We start from the raw sequence: 25,707 nt of genomic DNA on the forward strand, positions 1-25,707 counted from the left end.
AGCCTGATTCTCTGCTATGACATGAATACAGATTCTGCGCTGACATAAGGCCAGATTCTCTGTTACGGGACCTCTCTCCTCTGCCTGGGTGCCTGGGCCTAAATGTGTGACAGTGGCCTGTTCCAGTGGTGGGTGACGTAAAGCCTGATTCTCTGCTATGACATGAAGACAGATTCTGCGCTGACATAAGGCCAGATTCTCTGTTACGGGACCTCTCTCCTCTGCCTGGGTGCCTGGGCCTAAATGTGTGACAGTGGCCTGTTCCAGTGGTGGGTGACGTGAAGCCTGATTCTCTGCTATGACATGAAGACAGATTCTGCGCTGACATAAGGCCAGATTCACTGTTACGGGACCTCTCTCCTCTGCCTGGGTGCCTGGGCCTAAATGTGTGACAGTGGCCTGTTCCAGTGGTGGGTGACGTGAAGCCTGATTCTCTGCTATGACATGAAGACAGATTCTGCGCTGACATAAGGCCAGATTCTCTGTTACGGGACCGCTCTCCTCTGTCTGGGTGCCGGGGCCTAAATGTGTGACAGTGGCCTGTTCCAGTGGTGGGTGACGTGAAGCCTGATTCTCTGCTATGACATGAATACAGATTCTGCGCTGACATAAGGCCAGATTCTCTGTTACGGGACCTCTCTCCTCTGCCTGGGTGCCTGGGCCTAAATGTGTGACAGTGGCCTGTTCCAGTGGTGGGTGACGTGAAGCCTGATTCTCTGCTATGACATGAAGACAGATTCTGCGCTGACATAAGGCCAGATTCTCTGTTACGGGACCGCTCTCCTCTGTCCGGGTGCCGGGGCCTAAATGTGTGACAGTGGCCTGTTCAAGTGGTGGGTGACGTGAAGCCTGATTCTCTGCTATGACATGAATACAGATTCTGCGCTGACATAAGGCCAGATTCTCTGTTACGGGACCTCTCTCCTCTGCCTGGGTGCCTGGGCCTAAATGTGTGACAGTGGCCTGTTCCAGTGGTGGGTGACGTGAAGCCTGATTCTCTGCTATGACATGAAGACAGATTCTGCGCTGACATAAGGCCAGATTCTCTGTTACGGGACCTCTCTCCTCTGTCTGGGTGCCGGGGCCTAAATGTGTGACAGTGGCCTGTTCCAGTGGTGGGTGACGTGAAGCCTGAATCTCTGCTATGACATGAATACAGATTCTGCGCTGACATAAGGCCAGATTCTCTGTTACGGGACCTCTCTCCTCTGCCTGGGTGCCTGGGCCTAAATGTGTGACAGTGGCCTGTTCCAGTGGTGGGTGACGTAAAGCCTGATTCTCTGCTATGACATGAAGACAGATTCTGCGCTGACATAAGGCCAGATTCTCTGTTACGGGACCTCTCTCCTCTGCCTGGGTGCCTGGGCCTAAATGTGTGACAGTGGCCTGTTCCAGTGGTGGGTGACGTGAAGCCTGATTCTCTGCTATGACATGAAGACAGATTCTGCGCTGACATAAGGCCAGATTCTCTGTTACGGGACCTCTCTCCTCTGCCTGGGTGCCTGGGCCTAAATGTGTGACAGTGGCCTGTTCCAGTGGTGGGTGACGTGAAGCCTGATTCTCTGCTATGACATGAAGACAGATTCTGCGCTGACATAAGGCCAGATTCCCTGTTACGGGACCGCTCTCCTCTGTCTGGGTGCCTGGGCCTAAATGTGTGACAGTGGCCTGTTCCAGTGGTGGGTGACGTGAAGCCTGATTCTCTGCTATGACATGAATACAGATTCTGCGCTGACATAAGGCCAGATTCTCTGTTACGGGACCTCTCTCCTCTGCCTGGGTGCCTGGGCCTAAATGTGTGACAGTGGCCTGTTCCAGTGGTGGGTGACGTGAAGCCTGATTCTCTGCTATGACATGAAGACAGATTCTGCGCTGACATAAGGCCAGATTCTCTGTTACGGGACCGCTCTCCTCTGTCCGGGTGCCGGGGCCTAAATGTGTGACAGTGGCCTGTTCCAGTGGTGGGTGACGTGAAGCCTGATTCTCTGCTATGACATGAATACAGATTCTGCACTGACATAAGGCCAGATTCTCTGTTACGGGACCTCTCTCCTCTGCCTGGGTGCTTGGGCCTAAATGTGTGACAGTGGCCTGTTCCAGTGGTGGGTGACGTGAAGCCTGATTCTCTGCTATGACATGAAGACAGATTCTGCGCTGACATAAGGCCAGATTCTCTGTTACGGGACCGCTCTCCTCTGTCTGGGTGTCGGGGCCTAAATGTGTGACAGTGGCCTGTTCCAGTGGTGGGTGACGTGAAGCCTGATTCTCTGCTATGACATGAAGACAGATTCTGTGCTGACATCAGGCCAGATTCTCTGTTACGGGACCTCTCTACTCTGCCTGGGTGCCGGGGCCTAAATGTGTGACAGTGGCCTGTTCCAGTGGTGGGTGACGTGAAGCCTGATTCTCTGCTATGACATGAAGACTGATTCTGCGCTGACATGAAGCCAGATTCTCTGCTATGGCATGAAGAGACTGATTCTCTGCTGACATGAAGCCAGATTCTTTGCTATGGCATGAAGAGACTGATTCTCTGCTGACGTGAAGCCAGATTCTCTGCTATGGGACCTCTGTCCAATTGATATTGGTTCATTTTTATTTTTTTTATTTTTATTTTAATTCATTTCCCTATCCACATTTGTTTGCAGGGGATTTACCTACATGTTGCTGCCTTTTGCAGCCCTCTAGCTCTTTCCTGGGCTGTTTTACAGCCTTTTTAGTGCCCAAAAGTTCGGGTCCCCATTGACTTCAATGGGGTTCGGGTTCGGGACGAAGTTCGGATCGGGTTCGGATCCCGAACCCGAACATTTCCGGGAAGTTCGGTCGAACTTTTCGAACCCGAACATCCAGGTGTTCGCTCAACTCTACTCACTAAATCAGAAACTACTATGAGGTTTTTCTGACACTGTTTAGCATTTGGCTTTATAGCTGAGTGGATAAGGTCCTTGCCTCTAATGTACAATGTTGGGAGTTTAAATCCTGGCAGAAACTTTTCAGAAATTTTGATTTAAATACACTGGGGTGTCCCCAAGCACTGACTCCATATATGGATATAGCTATAAATGGAGTCAGAGCAGGGACTCCTAAGCTGAACTAGAGTCCCGACCCCTCCCCTCTTTAGAGCAGGGGGGGCCTGGGGTTCTCCCATTGACTTCTATTGTGCTTGGATGTTCGGTAGAACACCTGAGCATCGCGAAGTGTTCTATTCAAGCACACGAGCACTTTGGTGCTCGCTCAACACTAAGCTTTATTCATCTGTCCCCAAACTGAAATAGCTGTGGGCTGAACAAGCAATACGCTGACAGCAATTGTATGTGTGAGGGGTTGCTTACTTGAGCTTAAATACACACAATTTAATGATATGCTAAGTAAATACGCCTCTGTTTGAGATTCCTTCCATATGAGGTAGTAGGCAGTTTTTTTTTTAATCACTATTATAGAAAATTAAGTGATTATGATCCAAAGAATCAATAGTTCTAATAGGTCATGTCCAGTCCATATTATATATATATATATATATATATATATATATATAGTGATGGTCCCACCGAATCTATGACACTCGGTACAATCTTGTAAATAAAAGTTGGTTCTAAATAGTGACTGCACTTAGTTCTTGCACATGCATAGTTTATAATGGCTCATTCACACGACCATGGTTTGGTTCCACATCTGAGCTGCTTTTTTGGCGGCTCGGGTGCAAACTCATTCACTTCAATGGGGCCGCAAAAGATGCAGACAGCACTCCGTGTTTCTCTGTTCCATGGCCTTGCAAAAATTATAGATCATGTCCTATTCTTGTCCGTTTTATGGACAAGAATAGGCATTTCTATAATGGGCCGTCTGTTCCATTCCGCAAATTGTGGAAGACACACAGGCGGCATCCATGTTTTGCAGATCCGCAATTTGCGGACCGCAAAACACGGCACAGTCATGTAAATGAGCCTAAGGCTGAAAAAAGACACGAAGGCAAAAAATATATAAAAAACTGTAAGGTAGAAGCCAAGTTTTCTCACTTTAGGCAATCAACTCCCTCAAAGAACAACTCCCTGGATCAACGACCCCTCTCTAGTAACTATAGCCTGTAATATTATTATACTCCAGAAATACATTCAGGCCCCTCTTGAACTCTTTTAATGCACTCATCATCACCACCTCCTCAGGAGGAGAGTTCCATAGTCTCACTGCTCTTACCGTAAAGAATCCTCCTCTATGTTTGTGTACAAACCTTCTTTCCTCCAGACGCAGAGGATGTCCCCTCGTCACAGTCCTTAAAAGATGATGAGAGAGATCTCTGTACTGACCCCTGATATATTTATACATAGTTATTAGATCGCCCCTTAGTCATAAAGACCTATCAGAAGTTTTGATAAGTGAGTGTCTGAGTGCTGAGATCCTCACCTATTGCTGAAATTAATGTGCAGAAGTGCTCAATCAAGTGTTGTGCCCCTTTGACGGTGATTGGCTCTCCTTATGATCTGAAGCAAAGTTTAGAGAACTCTATAAGCTTGTCTTTATCTAGCAATGGGAGCCGATGAAAACTGAAGAGGAACCATACTCAACTGAGTGCTTCAGTTGTCAGTGGGGGTGCAGATGCGGAGGACCTCATTGATCACAGGAGCAATCAGAATCAAAACTTCTGAAATATCTTTATGACATGTCAAAAGATTTATGAAAGTGCAAGTACTCTTTAAGTAAATATATCAAATGATAAAACACTGTGGGGGTCATTTATAAAACCAATGTGAAGCAGAACTGGCTTAGTTACCCATATCAACCAATCAGATTCCTCCTTTCATTTTGTAAAGGAGCTGTCCAAAATGAAAGATGGAATATGATTGGTTGCTATGGACAACTAAGCCAGTTCTACTTTACACCAGTTTGATAAATTCCCCCATATATTCCAAAATTATTATAAAGATGCACATTATATGTATGGACACAATTGAGATACCCTCTGTATTTTTTTTTTTTTTTTAATTGCTTGATTAACTGATAACTGGGCAAGTCTTTATGATTACTAGCCAGTTGTATGCAAGTTTTTCACTCCGTGACTTTTAGTGTAATATTCATATCCTATATTTTACTTTATTCTAGGTAATAGAGGCAATGCAAGCAGTTTTGCTAGTGGAACTTAGGAAATGGATGGACGCTTTGAGACAAACTATAATCACAACTCAACCAGTTTCTGTGGTGGATAATTGTAGCCCACAAAAACCATCAAACATGGAACAGTCCTACAATTTTGAAATATTATTTCAGGAAACGTCGCTTCAAAGTAAGTAGGAAGCATGGGAAACCATGTACTTCATTATAAATACAAATATGTTAGTTATGAACATTAAATAAATAATCATCCTAAAAATACAATGCATTCGGAAAGTCTTCAGAGTCATTCACCTTTTTCACATTTTGTTACTTTGTGGCCTTGAGGTAAAATAGATCAACATTCAAGTTTTCCCCTGTCAATCTGAACTTAATCCCCCATAATGACAAAGTAAAAACAGAATTTTCACCTTTGCTAATTTCTACTTGGGTACTGTATCATGCCACATGGTTTGCACACCTAGATTTGGGGATTTTCTGCCATTCTTCTCTCCAGATTCCCTCAAGCTCAGTCAGGTTGGATGGGGACCATTGGTGGGTCATTGGTGGGACATTTTTAAGTCATTCCAGAGATGTTCGATTGGGTTCAGGTCATGGCTCTGGTTGTGCCACTGAAGGACATTCACAAAGTTGTCCTTAATTCACTCCTATGTTGTTGTTGCTGTGTACTTACAGTCATTGTTGGAAGGTGAACTTTGAGCCCAGTCTGAGGTCCAGAGCCCTCCAGGGTTTCTTTGTACTTTGCTCCATTCAGCTTTCTCTCAACCCCAACCAGTCTCCCTGTCCTAGCCTCTGAAAAACATCATCAAAGCATTATGCTTCCCCCATCATGCTATACTGTAGGGATGGTATTGTGCAGGTAGTTATCAGTGACTGGTTTCCTCCAGACGTGATGCATAGAATTAAGGCCAAAAAGTTCAATAGTGGTTTCATTAGACCAGAAAGTCTTGTTTCTTACAGTTTGAGAGTCCTTAAAATATTTTTTTGCAAACTTTCATATGTCTTTTACTGAGAAAGGGCTTCTTTCTGGTCACTCTGCCATAAATCCCAAATTGGTGAAGTGCTACAGTGATGGTTGACATTCTGGAAGTTTCTTCCATCTACACTCAGGATCTTTGGAGCTGAGCCAGAGTGACCATTGGCTTATTGGTCACCTCTCTTACCAAGGACCTTTTCTGCCGACTACTTAGTTTGGTGAGGCAGCCAGTTCTAGGAAGAGTCCTGGTTTTTCCTAACTTCTTGCCTTTAAGAATTATGGAGTACATTGTACTTTTGGGAATTTTCAGTGCAGCATAAATTTTTTGTACCCTTCTCCAGATCTGTATCTCATTGCTGTCTCTGAGCTCTACAAGCAGTTACATTCTTATCATGGCTTGGTTTTTGCTCTGATATCCATTGTCAGCAGTTAGACCTTTTTTTTGATTCCAGAGGGGAAGCAAACCAGGCTGGTGCAGTGAGCTGCATTTATATTAATATAAGCAGATATATAACGCGAGTTTGACCGCGACGCGTGGTTGATTAAGTGTGGTTGTGTAAGTGTGTGACTTAAGATTAAGTGAGGGAGTATCTGAGAGCTAAATTATTTGTGGACATTGATAAGTGGCTGTGTTTGACTGTATTTTGTGCTGTGATAACACTTTTTTTTTTTCTTTCTCCAGGGGTTGCACAGGTGAGCAATTAGGGTGTGGCTGTTTAATTAGGGTGTGGCTGTCTAATTAGGAGACTTTAAAAACTCAGCAGTAAGAACAGCACAGCCTTTTTGATTCCAGAGGGGAAGCAAACCAGGCTGGTGCAGTGAGCTGCATTTATATTAATATAAGCAGATATATAACGCGAGTTTGACCGCGACGCGTGGTTGATTAAGTGTGGTTGTGTAAGTGTGTGACTTAAGATTAAGGGACTTCGGAGGGGGACTGCAATTAGCCTGTATATTATTACTACATTGTATTGTATTTTTTTCTTTTGTGGTGTAATCCCCATTTAGTATGTGTTGCACAATTGACAGCGCAGTCCAGTGCACATCTTGCATGATGTATGCAGTCCTGGAACAGCCGTTCCAGGGTGAATTTCTTTGTTCAAGATGTGAGCAAATTACCCGTTTGGAATCGCTAATCGAGTCTCTAAATGGGCAAGTTGCAACACTGAGAGGCATTGACAATTTGCAAAAAAGTTTGCTTCTCACCGAGCAAGCACTCTTTGGGGTAGATGAGGGAGAGGGTGACAGAGAGGAGGCTGAGGAAAGTGAGGTAGCTAGCTGGGTAACATTTAGAAAGCGGGGTAGAGGGAAGAGTGCCAGGGAGGCTAGCCCTGATCTGACACACCCCAACAAGTTTGCACGTTTGGCAGATGAGGGGGATGTCAGTCCAGGGACGGCACTGCCGCAGCCGGACACTTCCTCTGCCAGTCAGGGGAATGTCAGCTCCGGTAAGCAGGGGACCAGGAGAGCAGGGCAGGCCAGACAGGTGCTGGTAGTGGGAGACTCAATTATTAGGGGAACAGATAGGGAAATCTGTCACAAAGACCGTGATCGCCGAACAGTGTGCTGTCTTCCTGGCGCTAGAGTTCGACATATCGCGGATCGGGTTGACAGATTACTGGGAGGGGCTGGAGAAGATCCAGCGGTCATGGTCCATATCGGAACCAATGACAAAGTTAGGGGTAGGTGGAGAGTCCTTAAAAATGATTTCAGGGATTTAGGGCAAAAGCTTAGGGCAAGGACCTCAAAGGTAGTATTTTCCGAAATACTACCGGTACCACGGGCCACACAAGAAAGGCAGCGGGAGATTAGGGAAATTAACAAGTGGCTCAAGAACTGGTGTAGGATGGAGGGGTTTGGGTTCCTGGAGAACTGGGCCGACTTCGCTGTCGGCTACAGCCTCTATCGTAGGGACGGGCTGCACCTCAATGGGGAAGGAGCAGCTGTGTTGGGGAAGAAGATGGCTAGAAGGTTGGAGGAGTGTTTAAACTAGGGACTGGGGGGGAGGGTAATTACACTATAGAAGGGGAAGATAGTGCAGATAGAGACCGGGGGCAAGGTAGTGGGACTGGGGGAGAAATGGAAGGAGGGACAAGAACAGTTCAGAAGGAAAGGTGTAGGGTAAAAAATATACATAAACCTCTCATATGTATGTATACTAATGCCAGAAGCCTGACTAATAAAACTGGTGAACTGGAATTAGTGATGTGTGAGGAGGACTATGACATAGTGGGAATAACTGAGACATGGCTGGATGATAGCTATGACTGGGCAGTTAATGTACAAGGTTACAGTCTGTTCAGAAAGGATCGTCAAAACCGGAGAGGTGGAGGGGTCTGCCTTTATGTAAAATCTTGTCTAAAGCCCACACTCCGTGAAGATATAAGTGAGGGACATGAACATGTGGAGTCACTGTGGGTAGAGATACATGGAGCTAAAAACAACAATAAATTACTAATAGGAGTCTACTATAAACCACCTAATATACCAGAGTCCACAGAAAATCTACTACTAAACGAGATAGACAAGGCGGCAAATCATAATGAGGTGGTTATTATGGGGGACTTCAACTACCCAGATATAGACTGGGAAACTGAAACTTGTATATCTCATAAAGGAAACAGATTCTTGGCAATAACCAAAGACCATTATCTCTCCCAACTGGTTCAGGACCCGACTAGAGGGACGGCCATACTGGACTTAATATTAACCAATAGACCTGACAGAACAACAGACGTGCAGGTTGGGGGACACCTGGGAAATAGTGACCATAAAGTAATAACCTTCCAATTATCATTCAAAAGAGCGTTTCTACAGGGAGAAACAAAAATACCAAACTTCAAAAAAGCTAAATTTAGCCAACTAAGAGAGGCCATAGGCCTAACTAACTGGGACAAAGTCCTCAAAAATAAAAATACAGCCAAAAAATGGGATATCTTTAAAAACATCCTAAAATCTCATTGTGAGAGGTACATACCGTATGGGAATAAAAGGTTAAGGAACAAAAAGAAACCAATGTGGATAAACAGAACTGTAAAGAAAGCAATAAATGACAAAAAGAAAGCATATAAAACCCTAAAACAGGAGGGTAGCACGGAAGCACTGAAAAACTATAAGGAAAAAAACAGAACATGTAAAAAACAAATAAAAGCGGCCAAACTAGAGACCGAGAGATTAATTGCCAAACAGAGTAAAACTAACCCTAAAATGTTCTTCAATTATATAAATGTTAAAAAGTATAAATCTGAAGGTGTCGGCCCTTTAAAGAGTAATGAGGGGGGAATCGCAGAGAGCGACGAGGAGAAAGCAAAGCTGTTAAATATTTTTTTCTCCAATGTATTCACTGAGGAAAATAAACTGTCAGATGAAATGCTGAATGCTGAAATAAATTCGCCATTAAAAGTGTCCTGTCTGACCCAGGAAGAAGTACAACAGCGACTTAAAAAAATCAAAATAGACAGATCGCCGGGACCGGATGGCGTACACCCCCGTATCCTAAGGGAATTAAGTAATGTCATAGCCAGACCCTTATTTCTGATATTTGCGGACTCTGTACTGACAGGGAATGTCCCACAGGATTGGCGCATGGCAAATGTGGTGCCAATATTCAAAAAGGGTCCAAAAACAGAGCCTGGAAACTATAGGCCGGTAAGTTTAACATCTGTTGTGGGTAAACTGTTTGAAGGTTTTCTGAGAGATGCTATGTTAGAGCATCTTATGGGAAATAAGCAAATAACGCCATATCAGCATGGCTTCGTGAGGGATCGGTCATGTCAAACTAATTTAATCAGTTTCTATGAGGAGGTAAGTACTAGACTTGACAGCGGCGAATCAATGGATGTCGTGTATCTGGACTTCTCCAAAGCATTTGACACTGTACCTCATAAAAGGTTAGTATATAAAATGAGAATGCTCGGACTCGGAGAAAACGTCTGTAAGTGGGTAAGTAACTGGCTCAATGATAGAAAACAGAGGGTGGTTATTAACGGTACATACTCAGATTGGGTCACTGTCACTAGTGGAGTACCTCAGGGGTCAGTATTGGGCCCTATTCTCTTCAATATATTTATTAATGATCTTGTAGAAGGCTTGCATAGTAAAATATCAATCTTCGCAGATGACACTAAACTGTGTAAAGTAATTAACACTGAAGAGGACAGTATACTACTACAGAGGGATCTGGATAGATTGGAGGCTTGGGCAGATAAGTGGCAGATGAGGTTTAACACTGAGAAATGTAAAGTTATGCACATGGGAAGGAATAATGCAAGTCACCCGTACATACTAAATGGTAAAACACTCGGTAACACTGACATGGAAAAGGATCTAGGAATTTTAATAAACAGCAAACTAAGCTGCAAAAAACAGTGTCAGGCAGCGGCTGCCAAGGCCAATAAGATAATGGGTTGCATCAAAAGGGGCATAGATGCCCGTGATGAGAACATATTCCTACTACTTTACAAATCACTGGTCAGACCACACATGGAGTACTGTGTACAGTTCTGGGCTCCTGTAAACAAGGCAGACATAGCAGAGCTGGAGAGGGTCCAGAGGAGGGCAACTAAAGTAATAACTGGAATGGGGCAACTACAGTACCCTGAAAGATTATCAAAATTAGGGTTATTCACGTTAGAAAAAAGACGACTGAGGGGAGATCTAATTACTATGTATAAATATATCAGGGGGCAGTACAGAGATCTATCCCATCATCTATTTATCCCCAGGACTGTGACTGTGACGAGGGGACATCCTCTGCGTTTGGAGGAAAGAAGGTTTGTACACAAACATAGAAAAGGGTTCTTTACGGTAAGAGCAGTGAGACTATGGAACTCTCTGCCTGAGGAGGTGGTGATGGTGAGTACAATAAAGGAATTCAAGAGGGGCCTGGATGTATTTCTGGAGTGTAATAATATTACAGGCTATAGCTACTAGAGAGGGGTCGTTGATCCAGGGAGTTATTCTGATTGCCTGATTGGAGTCGGGAAGGAATTTTTTATTCCCCTAAAGTGAGGAAAATTGGCTTCTACCTCACAGGGTTTTTTTTGCCTTCCTCTGGATCAACTTGTAGGATGACAGGCCGAACTGGATGGACAAATGTCTTTTTTCGGCCTTATGTACTATGTTACTATGTTACTATATAGACAGGGCTGAATCTTTCCAAATCATGTCCTATCAACTGAATTTACCACAGGTGGACTCTAATCAAAGTGTTGAAACATTTTAAAGATGCTCAAGAGAAATAGGGGGCTCCCAGAGCTAAATTTATTATAGTTATATTTTATATTAAGTGTTATATAACAAAATGTGAAAACGACTTTCTAAATGTATTATAAATTATATTATAAATGATATAGCAAAAGCTAACACAATTATTAGTTTGTAGAATTGTATGCATGACTCTGAAACAGCCTTGTAAAAATCTTCGAAAGAATACAGCTTTTGATTTCCTCCTGATACCTTCCATTTTGGGGTGGAGCTTGATCAGTGGGGTGAGAATTAGTATTCTTTGTCTTCTATCGCAGACAGAGTGGTAGGGAAGTCTCCTGCTGCATCCTGTTATAGGGTTTTGAAAAGGAAACGGGAGAAAAATGGCCGATCTCCAGAGACAAATATTAAAGAATTCTATAAATGTCTCATAGCTTTAGAGTATATTAGTGCAGGAAATCCTTTTATTTAAGAACATTATTTCTTTTAAAGTCTCTATATTCATGCTTCTGAGGCAGGGAGGATTTTTCCTAAGCCACACATGTACACAAAACAGTTTACGGCAGTGAAAGAATTTGCAAATCATGACATGCACCAAATTTGCTCAAAAACTGCAACCTTTAACAGCACCCCCACACTTAATGCCAACAAAAATATGCAACAGTTGAGCTGGGCCTCCTCCTTTTTATACAGATTTATGAAGAAAACCACAAAAATCATTCTTAGCAAATATAGATGTCATGAAAGGGTAGGGAACAGTGCAGTCCTGTGCTCCACCTGCACCACCTACCTACTTGCACGATCTAATGTCCCAGAACTAGACGACAGTCCCTTTTTAACTAAGTGCAGGGGCCTAAGCCAAAATGGTAAAAAGAGCAGCAAGACAGAAAGAGGTGAAAACCAGACAGGCAAAATCAGGACCGGATGAGGATCCAAAATGAGATACAAACACAAAGCAAAGTGAAACCAGGAGATAATGTCAGAGACAAAGACAGCAGACAAAGGTGAGGTCACAAGCTAGCTGAGTCAAATACCAGGAGGTCACATCAGAGGCAAAACAGTAATGGGAAGCAATGTAAAAGTCAGCAGGCAAAGGTCAGTAATCCAGAGTAGCAAAGACATAGCTAGCTAGTGAGGGCAAGAATACCAATCACAGGTACCTACTGCCAGCAGCTGTTTGTTTAAATAACCCACCTCCGGAGGCATGTGACACTGGCACAGAGCCTGATTGATCCGACGTACTGGCTCCCTGATAGGTCGAGCAGCCCCACTGTCAGCAGGGTTAGTTGCCATAGCAACAAGTAAAGGATGGAATGGATGTAGCATTAAAACTGGAGTAACATCTCTATATATGTTTAACCCCTTCAAGACCTTGCAATATATTTTTTTGTGCATTTTTCATTATAACTCCCTGCCTTCCTGGAGAGAGAACTTTTAAAATTTTCTGTTCACATAGAGGTACATGAGCTTATTTTTTTTCAAGACAAGCTGTACTTTTTAAAGACACCGTTTAATATTGAATATGATGTAGTGGAGGGCTGGAAAAAAATTCCAAAAGGGGTGAAATGTAAAAAAATAAATGTAATTCCGCCACAATTTTACGAGTTTCATTTTTTTTTCACCTTTGTGGTAAATTCATTTTATGGGTCAGTAAAATTACAACAATACCACATTTATATATGGTAGTTTTCCTTGTGTATTCATACTTTAAAAAAAATTTAAACTTTGGAAAAATAAAATATATTTTTGCATTGCCATATTCTTACCCCAACAAATTATTATTATTTTTAGGGCTACAGGACTTTTTGAAAGCTATTTTTTTGCAGGGTGAACTTTAGTTTTTATTGGTATCATTTTGGGGTGTGTATGACTTTTTGATGAGATGAGATGAAAAAACTATGAATCAGCCATTTAGATTTTTTTACACTACATTGTTCACTGTATGGGATAAATACGTTTATTTCAATAGTTCTGGCATTTTGGGACACGGTGGTGCTAATTATGTTTATTTTATATTGTTTATCTTTATTTTTAATATAGGGAGAGGGAGGTGATATGATTTTTTTTAATACTTTTTTTCCCTTTTTTTAACCCCCCCCCCCCCCCCCCAGAGGACTTGAACATGTAATCATCAGATTGCTTGTCCCAAAGACTACAATGTATTACCATTACAGTCTATGATAGATTGATTATATTCCTCTGGAACCCTGCCTGATATGGTGGAGGTCAGAAAGGGGCTAAAGGTGCAACAAACTTATCAGCCCCTTTATCCCCTAAAAACTAAATAAATAAATCTAAGTTCTGTCCTGCAAGATGCAACGTATGCAAACTGAACCCACAACATAACGTTATAGGGAGACGATATTTTGTGAAAATAGGTAAATTGGTGTGTAGAATACTCTTCGTATCTTTAACCCTTGATATTCATTCGTTTTTAACAGTACATTAATTAGAAATTAGAAATTCAAGAATAAAGATTACTTACAAGTAACTGACAGTGAGATCTGAAAATTTGTCAGGTTTTATGCTAAGTTTAATCACACGTAGGACTTCAGTTGTAATTGAAGATGTCAGTGCACAGTAAGTGATAATCCTTGTACCCTGCTGTTATCAATACTGGAAGCCATACGTATTCTATTAGGCTAATATTTTTTTACATTAACTTCTAAATGTGCAGCAATGGACTTTCCTGATTTAATGTTCCCTAGATGATTTTCAGTTTATTTTTAATTCTATTTTTCCTCTTGAAAGTGACTGGCATAATATTTAGGGTTTCAAATGGCACTTAGTTCTCGTAAGAGAGCGCATATTCATTTATATTCTTCTGCCTTTATGTCTTTGACTTCAACTTAGTATTAAATCATCTGCATCTCAATGAAATGAAATGTCTTTGTTTTTCTCCTCACGTGGCTGATTGTTCAGTGTTCAGACTGGGGAAAAGAAAGGCTGCTGAGTCCTCTAAAACTAAAGTATATTTCCTCTCTCCTTTGTGGATTTTACCGGAGAACAACTTAATGTAGTAGAAATCAGATTTGGTGGGTATTTTTACACAAAATCAAATTGCAAAGGCGCCACCCCTGCACTTCATCCTCCTTCCAAACACTAAGGAGGATAAGATTCCTCCATCAGTTCTCACCGCAGTTAAACATCCTTACAGGAAAGCTTTCCTGCAAAGTGAAGATTATGCTTTCCAACTTAGAAATAATTTGCTGTAAATGCTTCCTAACTTCCTGGACTGAATGCTGTGCAGAGTATTATAGGAGAAAGTTGTATGGAATCATACTTTAACGGGCAAATGGGTTTCTTTCTTTCTTTCTTTTCCGTCCAGCATAAAGGAAACCAGACGGATCCTTTGTTTGCCCATATACTTCTATTATGAAATCAAAACGAAATGCCTCTAAAGGTTTCCATTTTGATTTCCGTCTTGGGCCTCTTTCACATGGGCGTCACGGATTTGGTCCGGATGCGACCCGGGTGCATTGCGGCAAACCTGCGCGAGTAGGTATGCAATTTCAGTCATGTCATGGACCATGTGATGAGCGCAGTGACATCACCACAGGTCCTTTTCCTCACAGATCGGCAAAGAAGAAGACAGAAGAGAAGCCGGGCTGCGTGAACAAGTGGAAGAGGTGAGTTCAATTATTTTTTATTTTCTTTTAACCCCTCCAGCCCTATTGTACTATGCATTCTGTATTAAGAATGCTATTATTTTCCCTTATAACAAAAATAATAATGATCGAGTCCCCATCCCGATCATCTCCTAGCAACCATGCATCCGCACTTGCTTGCTTTTCACGCAGCCCCATTCACTTCTATGGGGCCTGCGTTGCATGAAAAACGCACAAAATAGAGCATGCTGTGATTTTCACGCAATACACAAATGACGCGTGAAAATCACAGCTCATGTGCACAGCCCCAAAGAAATGAATGGGTCCGGATTCAGTGCGGGTGCAATGCGTTCACCTCACGCATTGCACCCGTGCGGAAATCTCGCCCGTGTGAAAGAGGCCTTATGGATTCCGATATTTTCAGTTAAAACCATGTTATAGCAGAAAGCCATAACTGAATACATAATGGTGATTTGGACAAGCCCTTAGTGAACTTCTAGCATGTGAAAATTTGATCTATTTTATTATTATTATTATTATTATTATTATTATTATCACTACTATTATTATTTTTAAGAAATTGATACTTCAAAGTATTTTTTATGGGAATGGGTCATCAGAAAATAACCTATTGGTTCAATCACATTTTTATGTTTTTAACATTTCTGGTGATTTTTGTTTTAATTATCCATGTCACTATATGAATTGCAAGGAAAAGAAAAAACAAAAAATAAAATTGTGCAGCTTTCACAATGATCAATAGGCTTAATAATATGTCAAGAATTATGTTCAACATACAAACTTGGTTTAATGAATAGGTAATTTTAGGATGATGCACTCAGTTTAAATTGTTCTTAGTATTGTTGATACATAGATAATGTCATAAATTACATTTTATTTACAGAATCTGAAACTTACATCCTCGGATTTCAGCAATTGCACCTTTATTGCACACATTTGGCAATCTTGCCGTCAGTTTTTAGATGTTATGGCAATTCTCTTCCTTTTGCCAGTTTAAAGCATGCCTTTTCTTTGCAATTCTATATGTAAGGCCATCATGCAGTGCCATCTTTCAACTGTATGCAAATTATTTTGGGTAGTTCCGGGCTTTGATAAATCCATTAATAGTGGACATTTATAGGTAAAACTGCTTACAACCGGTGAAAAAAGCTAAGAGAATAGTTGTACACAATTGATATGGCACTGGTGTTTGAGTAACTATGGTCCTTCACTTCCCCATGATCCTCAGGAATTTCATGTAAACAGATTTAAGCCAAAATGGATATGAAAGTCAGAACATAATTTGAACAAGTATCTGAATTACCATTTTATTTATTTTTTTTATTAACAGGATAAACAGGTGCTAGGGGATTCATAGTGATCTTTTTGTGGCTTAGTAAAAGTCACACAGTCCAAGTGTAGCAGTCACATTACAGCATGCATCCAGTTTTATGAACTTTTCATCATTTCATAGAACAATATATATGTCTATATGGGTTCTTGAGCTGAGACCCATATTGATCCCTAGACAAAGGGTATGGAACCCATGCCCCTCCATGTGCATATATCTTCCATACCCCTGCCTGTCTTTTAAATGTTGACATTTTTCAAATGGGACTAAAATGCACATGTATCTATGTCAAAAGCTGGAGGTATCCTTTCAACTACTTTATCAACTTTAAAAGATTGAGCCCTAAAATTACTTAAAATAAAATAAAAACTCAAAACAAATGAAAGTTTTTATCTAGGGCCTCTCAGGTTCTCCGCATGTAGGCAGGGGTAGCCACAGGGCGATATAGGGGCAGATTTTCCAACTGATCCCGACTTCAAGGTGGCTTCATCTGTATTTTAAAACGGACCATAATACCTGCTTGGCAAAGGGCCGTATGCTATCTTATCTGAAGTGTATAATTATAGCATCTCAGCCCAGCGGAACCTTACTAGACCGTTTATAATTCTCCCCCTGGGTGCCAGCCGACACCGGAACCCTCCCTGATGATGACGAGAGGGAAAAGAAGTATGAAGAACCAGGGAAAACTGGAATTCTTCTTTGGCCATGAGCGCGATAAAGATGGCGCCGGCACACGAGCCGAACAGGCCGAGCACAGCTCCAGCCCGTCATCCTCGGCAAACGGAGGCTCACCGCGCACCTCGGATAGTGGTCGCTCACTGCAGCAAAGCCCCCGTGGGTCCCCGCAGCACAGCCGGACGGGTAAGAGCCAAACAGAAGGGGTTGCAAAAGGGAGCAGCGAGGCGCCGCCGGGAAAAGTTGTGGCACAACAATCCCCCAGCGCAAGCCCGGCCAAACAGAGGCCTAGGCTGCAAGAACCAGAGGCGGCTGCTTATGAAGCCCACAGCAATACTGGCGCGCCACATACAGACACCCTGTCTGAGGTGCTTTGCAAATTCCCCACAGATGATAAGCCAGCGTCCAGCCTGCTATTAAAAGAGATGCTGCTTGCATTTAACCATTCGGTTACCAGCAACCTATCGCAACTGATAGTACCTATACAGTCATCAGTTACGGACTTAGACAACAGAGTCCAACATGTGGAGCAAAAGATGGGCGAATTTGCGGACTCACATAAAAACTTAATTGATGCCCATGGCACTCAAGCAGAAGAAATCGCCTATCTCCGTGCAAAAGTGGCGGACCTCGAGGACCGGTCCCGCAGAAATAATTTAAAGTTGCGAGGGGTACCAGAGTCGGTCTTAGCTGTTGATCTCCAAGCATATATCAAGAACTTGATGAAGCTTCTCCTACCCGAGTGCACGGAGCAAGATCTTATCATTGATTGGGCGCACAGGATCGCCAAGCCAAAGCACTTTCCTGATGACACACCTCGTGATGTGCTTGCCCGCCTACATTTTTTCCAGGCCAAGGAAGACACCCTGGCTGCAGCCAGGAAACTTGACATTCTACCAGATCCTTATCAATCTGTCAAGCTTTTTGCTGACCTCTCTATAGCCACCCTGCAACTTCGGCGCACATTAGCTCCGATCACTATTGCTCTAAGATCCCACTCTGTTCCGTACAGATGGGGGTATCCTATGAAATTGCTAATCCAAAGAAATGGTGCTATGGTTGTAATCCGCACGGTCGAAGAGGGCAAATCAGTGCTAGCAACCTGGGGCATTTCGGTGGCGGAGGTAATAGTGGAGAAGCAATACCAACACCAACCAGCAGATGGAGAGTGGCACCAAGTGGAGAGACGTCGACAGAAGAAACACCGTTGAAGGTTCCATTATTGGTTCTATAATATTCTGGAGCAGGAACATGTTCTACCTTTGATTCATCCCGGTGGTAGGCATGACTGTTTTCCCCCAACAAGATTCGCAAGGGGATATATGTTCTAACCCTTGTGCTTCTTCTTTACTGCCCCGATTTCAGGGCGGTCAATTTTGGTTTATTATGTTTACATTTTTATCTTTTCGCTTCTGTTTTTTTCCGATGCTATGTCCTTATCTCATATCTCATTTTGTTATAGTGCAATATGTTTGGGGGTGCCTCCTTCCGCGCCATCTGAGTGTATATCATTTGCAGCTTATAGATTGATGTGATGGTGTTAACAATTGGATCTTTAAATGTAAGAGGCTTAAATAGCCCTTTCAAGAGGCGGATGGTGTGGAGAGAGGCACTCTCGATTAAGTGTGATATATTTTGCGCACAAGAGACGCACTTACTTGAGGCTGATGTAGGGAGATTAAAACACCCATCATTTCCGACTTTGATTCACTCCCATAGTCAAAGTAAAAAAAGGGGAGTACTGTTAGCCATACGTAATTCAGTAGCGTACCAGGGTAAAAATACAGTAGTAGACCCAGGAGGGAGATATGTCATTCATGTGTGCTCTATCAACAATATTGTTTATAGCCTAGTTGGAGTATATGCACCTAATACCCGTCCCTTACGATTTATCAATAAAGTGCTCAAAAAAGTGAATAAGCTGAAGGAGGGCAGAGTTATTATTTGTGGCGATTTCAACTTGACCCCTGATCCCTCTCAGGACTCCTCTGGCACCTCTAGATCCCGTGATGCTCCGCTAGCACATGTACTATTAGCTAACTCCCTTTTCGATGTTTGGCGAATTCACCACGCGTCAGAGAGGGACTTCTCATATTACTCTCCTGCACATCAAACGTACTCACGTATAGATCTGTTCCTGGTTGACAGAATTTCCCTGAATGCTTCAGTAAAATCTTCCATAGGTACAATCACCTGGTCGGATCATGCGCCGGTGGTTTTGGAGGTGTCAGAGGAGTTCTCCATTCCCCCTAACCCACTGTGGAGGGCTAATGAATTTATACTAGCTAACACTAAATATCAAGCAGAAGTGTCTAAGGCGTTACAAGAATATTTCAAGTTTAATGCTGCTTCTGTGTCGGACCCCACTATAGTGTGGATGGCCCACAAGGCATTTATTAGGGGCATTCTAATGAAATTGAGCTATAGACACAAGAAGATGAGGGAAAAGACACAAGATGATATCATAAAGCAAATACAAAACACAGAATTATTAAATAAATCAACCCCCTCTTTGGAACTGGCTGAGAAACTGAGAATTCTTAGAACTCAGCTAAGAGAAAGTTTCTTCCATACATATGAACTCTCACTCAAAAAGACTAAAGCGAAATATTATTTGCAAGCCAACAAGGCAGGGAAACTATTAGCGAGTCGGGTAAAAGCAAGAGCCCTGAAATCCAAAATAGCTTTCCTTTGGAACTCCTCCAAAGCCTACAAATTATATGACCCAAAAGCTATACAGGGAGTGCAGAATTATTAGGCAAGTTGTATTTTTGAGGATTAATTTTGTTATTGAACAACAACCATGTTCTCAATGAACCCAAAAAACTCATTAATATCAAAGCTGAATATTTTTGGAAGTAGTTTTTAGTTTGTTTTTAGTTTTAGCTATTTTAGGGGGATATCTGTGTGTGCAGGTGACTATTACTGTGCATAATTATTAGGCAACTTAACAAAAAACAAATATATACCCATTTCAATTATTTATTTTTACCAGTGAAACCAATATAACATCTCAACATTCACAAATATACATTTCTGACATTCAAAAACAAAACAAAAAAAATCAGTGACCAATATAGCCACCTTTCTTTGCAAGGACACTCAAAAGCCTGCCATCCATGGATTCTGTCAGTGTTTTGATCTGTTCACCATCAACATTGCGTGCAGCAGCAACCACAGCCTCCCAGACACTGTTCAGAGAGGTGTACTGTTTTCCCTCCTTGTAAATCTCACATTTGATGATGGACCACAGGTTCTCAATGGGGTTCAGATCAGGTGAACAAGGAGGCCATGTCATTAGATTTTCTTCTTTTATACCCTTTCTTGCCAGCCACGCTGTGGAGTACTTGGACGCTGGATGTGATGGAGCATTGTCCTGCATGAAAATCATGTTTTTCTTGAAGGATGCAGACTTCTTCCTGTACCACTGCTTGAAGAAGGTGTCTTCCAGAAACTGGCAGTAGGACTGGGAGTTGAGCTTGACTCCATCCTCAACCCAAAAAGGCCCCACAAGCTCATCTTTGATGATACCAGCCCAAACCAGTACTCCACCTCCACCTTGTTGGCGTCTGAGTCGGACTGGAGCTCTCTGCCCTTTACCAATCCAGCCACGGGCCCATCCATCTGGCCCATCAAGACTCACTCTCATTTCATCAGTCCATAAAACCTTAGAAAAATCAGTTTTGAGATATTTCTTGGCCCAGTCTTGACGTTTCAGCTTGTGTGTCTTGTTCAGTGGTGGTCGTCTTTCAGCCTTTCTTACCTTGGCCATGTCTCTGAGTATTGCACACCTTGTGCTTTTGGGCACTCCAGTGATGTTGCAGCTCTGAAATATGGCCAAACTGGTGGCAAGTGGCATCTTGGCAGCTGCACGCTTGACTTTTCTCAGTTCATGGGCAGTTATTTTGCGCCTTGGTTTTTCCACACGCTTCTTGCGACCCTGTTGACTATTTTGAATGAAACGCTTGATTGTTCGATGATCACGCTTCAGAAGCTTTGCAATTTTAAGAGTGCTGCATCCCTCTGCAAGATATCTCACTATTTTTGACTTTTCTGAGCCTGTCAAGTCCTTCTTTTCACCCATTTTGCCAAAGGAAAGGAAGGTGCCTAATAATTATGCACACCTAATATAGGGTGTTGATGTCATTAGACCACACCCCTTCTCATTACAGAGATGCACATCACCTAATAAGCTTAATTGGTAGTAGGCTTTCGAGCCTATACAGCTTGGAGTAAGACAACATGCATAAAGAGGATGATGTGGTCAAAATACTCATTTGCCTAATAATTCTGCACGCAGTGTAGCTAATAGATTCATGTCTTACTACTCCCAGTTGTACAATCTGAAGGATGAACCTGGTTTTATACATGCTCCCTCTGTGAAAATAGAAGACTTTCTAAACTCCTTAAAGTTACCCTCTCTTGACAAACGCCAAAGTGACTCCCTATGTGCCCCTGTGTCTCAAGCCGAAATCTCTAAAACAATAAGCAGTTTGCCGCATAATAAAAGCCCTGGCCCAGACGGACTTCCGAACACCTATTACAAGATCTTCTCTGACTGTCTGACTCCGCATCTCCATGCATCCCTGTCTAGTGCCATGACAACAGGAAAAATTCCCAAAGAAATGCTAGAAGCAGTTATTGTGACCCTACCCAAAGCTGGGAAAGATCCTTCCATCCCGCAAAATTTTCGCCCCATTTCCCTACTTAATACTGATCTCAAAATTTACGCCAAAATATTGGCTTCCCGTTTAGCGGATATTATTCCCACCCTTGTGGCACCAGACCAAGTGGGATTTGTAAAGGGGCGGCAGATCACAGATAACTCTAGAAGGGTATTGAATCTGATTGATTTTGTCAATAGGCACAGGTTACCAACGGTGCTGGTTACCCTGGACGCTGAGAAGGCTTTCGACAGGGTCAACTGGTCGTTTGTCTTCTCAGTGCTCCAAAAAATGGGCTTTCCTGAACCTATGATTAAGGCTATCCGGGTCCTTTATTCAGAACCATCAGCTAGGGTTATGGCGAATGGTGTGATATCTGACCCATTTGTCTTGTCAAATGGCACTAGGCAGGGATGCCCCTTGTCGCCTTTAATATTCATCCTATCTTTAGAACCATTAGCACAAGCAATTCGACAGGCGCCTAAGGTGTCAGGTATACAAATCGGTGACAGAAGTCATTGCATATCAATGTATGCGGATGACATTATCCTATCCCTAACGAACCCTCGATCATCTCTGACAGAGGTAATGGATATCATTCGTTCATATGGGGCTCTTTCTTATTATAAGGTTAACGAAAATAAATCCCAAGCTCTTTCCCTGGGGATCCCAGAATCAGTTCTGTCCCAAATGAGAAAAGAATTTCCACTAGACTGGCAGGGCTCCTCAATCCAATATCTGCGTTTTAACGTGACAGCCACTCCACAGGAACTTTATAAGAACAATTTCCCCCATCTCTTACAAGCACTCCAACCAGAGTTCAGTAGTATAGCCAAAACCGAGTTATCCTGGTTGGGGCGTATTGCAGCCTTCCAACAACATATACTGCCGAAATTCCTGTATCTGTTCCGTACTATACCAATCCCAGTCCCAACTTCCTTTTTTAACCTGGCAAATCGAATGCTAAACGCATTAATTTGGAATAAAACTAGGCCGAGAATTGCCAGAAGCATTATGTGCAGACATAAAAAGTATGGGGGCCTGGGTTTACCGAACCTGTATGATTATTATCTTGCTTCCAGAGTTAATCAACTTAGAGATTGGTGGAGGGGAGAAAATGAGAAACACTGGGTTGACATCGAACAATCACAAGTTTCTAGTCATAACTTGCGTGCACTACTTATGGCAGCATTGCACGATAGTTATTCTGGCCTTCAACCTGCGTTTTATGTCTCCACATCAATAGCTTTATGGAAAATTTACCATGGGAGTGGGCGGTCTGACCCTACCTCGGTAGCACACCTTACCCAAATGGAATCTCTCCAACATTTGATTCCGGATCTGAACATTAATGTCTGGAAGGATAGCAGGGTCAACACAATGGCAGACCTCTTAACCAACTTAGGGTTAAAGTCCTTTGAGGAGATCAGACATTCCTTTAGTATCCCCCAGCAGGAGGCCTTTTCTTACCTTAGGATTAGGCACGCGTTGTCAAACAATCCCACGTTCAAGGTCAAAAACCATACCCAACTGTTATTACAATGGTCCATAGTGGGCTCAGTCTTAAAGGGGCTCAAGCCGTTATACTTGTTCCTAGGGGAGAAAGATCGGTTTATTAAAACAGCCCCACTATTGGCATGGGAAGCTGAATTAAAAAAATCTTTTACCCTAGCCCAATGGTCAATAGCTAATAAATTAGCTATCTCTACTCTCAAATGTGTCTCACACCTAGAATCACACCTAAAAATAACTCTTAGATGGTACTACACCCCAGTCAGGATTCATGCTATTTTCCCGAATTCGAGGGTGGATTGTTGGAGGGACTGCGGACAAAGAGGAACATTACTGCATATATTTTGGGCTTGCCCGGAAATCACCTCTCTTTGGTCCCAGGTATTCAATAGAATATCTAGGATGGTTGGTCATCAAGTTCCTCTGGATCCAGCTCTGGCACTATTATTGATAGGCCTGGACAAATTTCCAGCCAAATTTAGGATCAGCATGTTACATATTTTAATTGCTACCAGACTAGTAATCGCGAGGAACTGGAAGAGCACTACCATTCCCGATTTACAAGAGATTATTAATGCGGTTAACACTACGATATCGTATGAATATATAGTTGCCCATCAATCCTTCCGGGTTGCCCAACATATATCAGAATGGGAGGCATGGAAGTGTCAGGGCCCAGGGAGCCCAGAAATTGGAAATGGTTTGTCGGGGAGTCAGTCGTAATGAAATAGGAATGCAGGGTAAGAATGTTGTGAAACAGCTACTTTCTGATAATAGGCATCGGTGTTAGTCTCATTTGCAATTAGCGCATATGTTCTAATTTGTAGCTTTGACATAGCTCGGATTGTTGTTTATTTTTCGTTAGATTTTATGTTTTCATATACTGTCCTATCAAGAGTGCAGTATCCATATATATTTGTACCCTTTTACTTTGTACCTTTCTGTATAAAAGAAATCAAAGTATTGTATTTAGGATGCATGTTATCAAAAATGTGATTGAATCTTGTACATCGCTTGTCCTCACATTTACTTTGACAATAAAAATTTATTGAAACTGAAGTGTATAATTATCTTGCTGAACATGTCATATTTCATAACCTCTAGATATATTTAATAATATTTATCCTCCCCACAATAATCTGTTGGTTTAATTTATCCGGTTTATCTTAATGTTCATAGGGTTGTTTTTTGATTACCATATTTTTTGCTTTATAAAATGCACTGGACTATGAGACACACCACAGGTTTAGGCCTTTTCCACATGACAATGTGTCCCCCGTGGCCGTATTGCGATGCGGTGCGGAATGGAACCACGGAACGGAAGCACTACGGATTGCTTTCGTGGGGTTCCGTTCCGTGCTTCCGTTCCACAAAAAGATAGAACTTGTCCTATCTTTTGCGGAACAGACGGATCGCGGACCCCATTCAAGTGAATGGGGTCGAGATCCGCATGCGGCTGGCACACGTGTGCAAGAGGCCTTAGACAACAGAAAATTAGAAAAAATGCTTCCTAGGTCCTCTTTAAAGGGAATGTGGTATACTGCAGTGGAGGGGTCAAGGCAGCGTTTAGCGGGGGGGAGGGGGGGGGGGGGGGTAGTTCTGGACTGTAACCCTTAGGCCTCTTTGTTTGGGTACCCAGACCTGTTTGGTACCCAGACCTGGACTTTTTCACAGAAGTTCGGGTTTGGAATCGATGTTGTGTAAATTTTATTATTTTCCCTTATAACCATGTTATAAGGCAAAATAATAAAGATCGGGTCCCCATCCCGATCATCTCCTATCAACCATGCGTGAAAATCGCACCGCATCCGCACTTGCTTGGAAATGCTTGCGATTTTCACGCAGCCCCATTCACTTCTATGCGGCCTGTGTTGCCTTGAAAACGCACAATATAGAGCATGCTGCGATTTTCACGCAATGCACAAGTGATGCGTGAAAATCAGCGCACATGTGCACAGCCCCATAGAAATGAATGGGTCAGGATTCAGTGCGTTCACCTGACGCATTGCACCCATGCGGAAAACTCGCCCGTGTGAAAGGGGCCTTACTGTGTCATCGTACTATAACAAACAGCAATGATGCATGGTGCATGTCATCTCATTAAATGCCTGTCCAGGTAAATGTGTCTCCTATCATTGCTCTGTTGTGTCCAGCCACGCTTCATGTTCTACTAGATTATTTTTAGGTATTTGTCTGCGACACACTCTGCTACACACACAACTTTGCTATACACACATAACACTGCCATAGGCGCATACAGCTCTGCTACACACACACATACAGCACCGCAATGCACATACAGCCCTGTTCCACATAGCTCTGCTACACACACAGCTTTACTATACAAACCTAAAGCTCTGCTACACACATACAATTCCGCTACATACAGCTCTGCTACACACATACAGCTCTGTATACGAATACAGTTCTTACATACATACAACTCTGTTACACACATATAGCTCTGCTACACACATACAGCTCTACTACACACATACATCTCTGCTACACACTGATTGAGCAAAGAGTTGTATTTGCACTCTGCCGGATCATTATAGGGGTTTTCAGAGATTTTCATAACGATGACCTATCCTCAGGATAGGTCATCAG

The 25,707-nt window shown here is 42.6% G+C and overlaps 1 protein-coding gene across 4 annotated transcripts in view; it reads left to right on the top strand.

Moving 5' to 3' along the window:
* WDR72 (WD repeat domain 72) overlaps positions 1–25,707 on the top strand; it is a 474,126-nt gene that overhangs the window by 320,937 nt on the left and 127,482 nt on the right. For all 4 annotated transcript variants that reach the window (XM_040413935.1, XM_040413933.1, XM_040413934.1 and 1 more), the window contains exon 18: positions 5,098–5,278. In XM_040413935.1, coding sequence (XP_040269869.1) covers positions 5,098–5,278 — 181 coding nt within the window. The remainder of the gene's footprint in view (positions 1–5,097; positions 5,279–25,707) is intronic.

Source organism: Bufo bufo, chromosome 1 (assembly GCF_905171765.1).
Source record: "Bufo bufo chromosome 1, aBufBuf1.1, whole genome shotgun sequence".
NCBI classification, from domain to species: domain Eukaryota; kingdom Metazoa; phylum Chordata; class Amphibia; order Anura; family Bufonidae; genus Bufo; species Bufo bufo.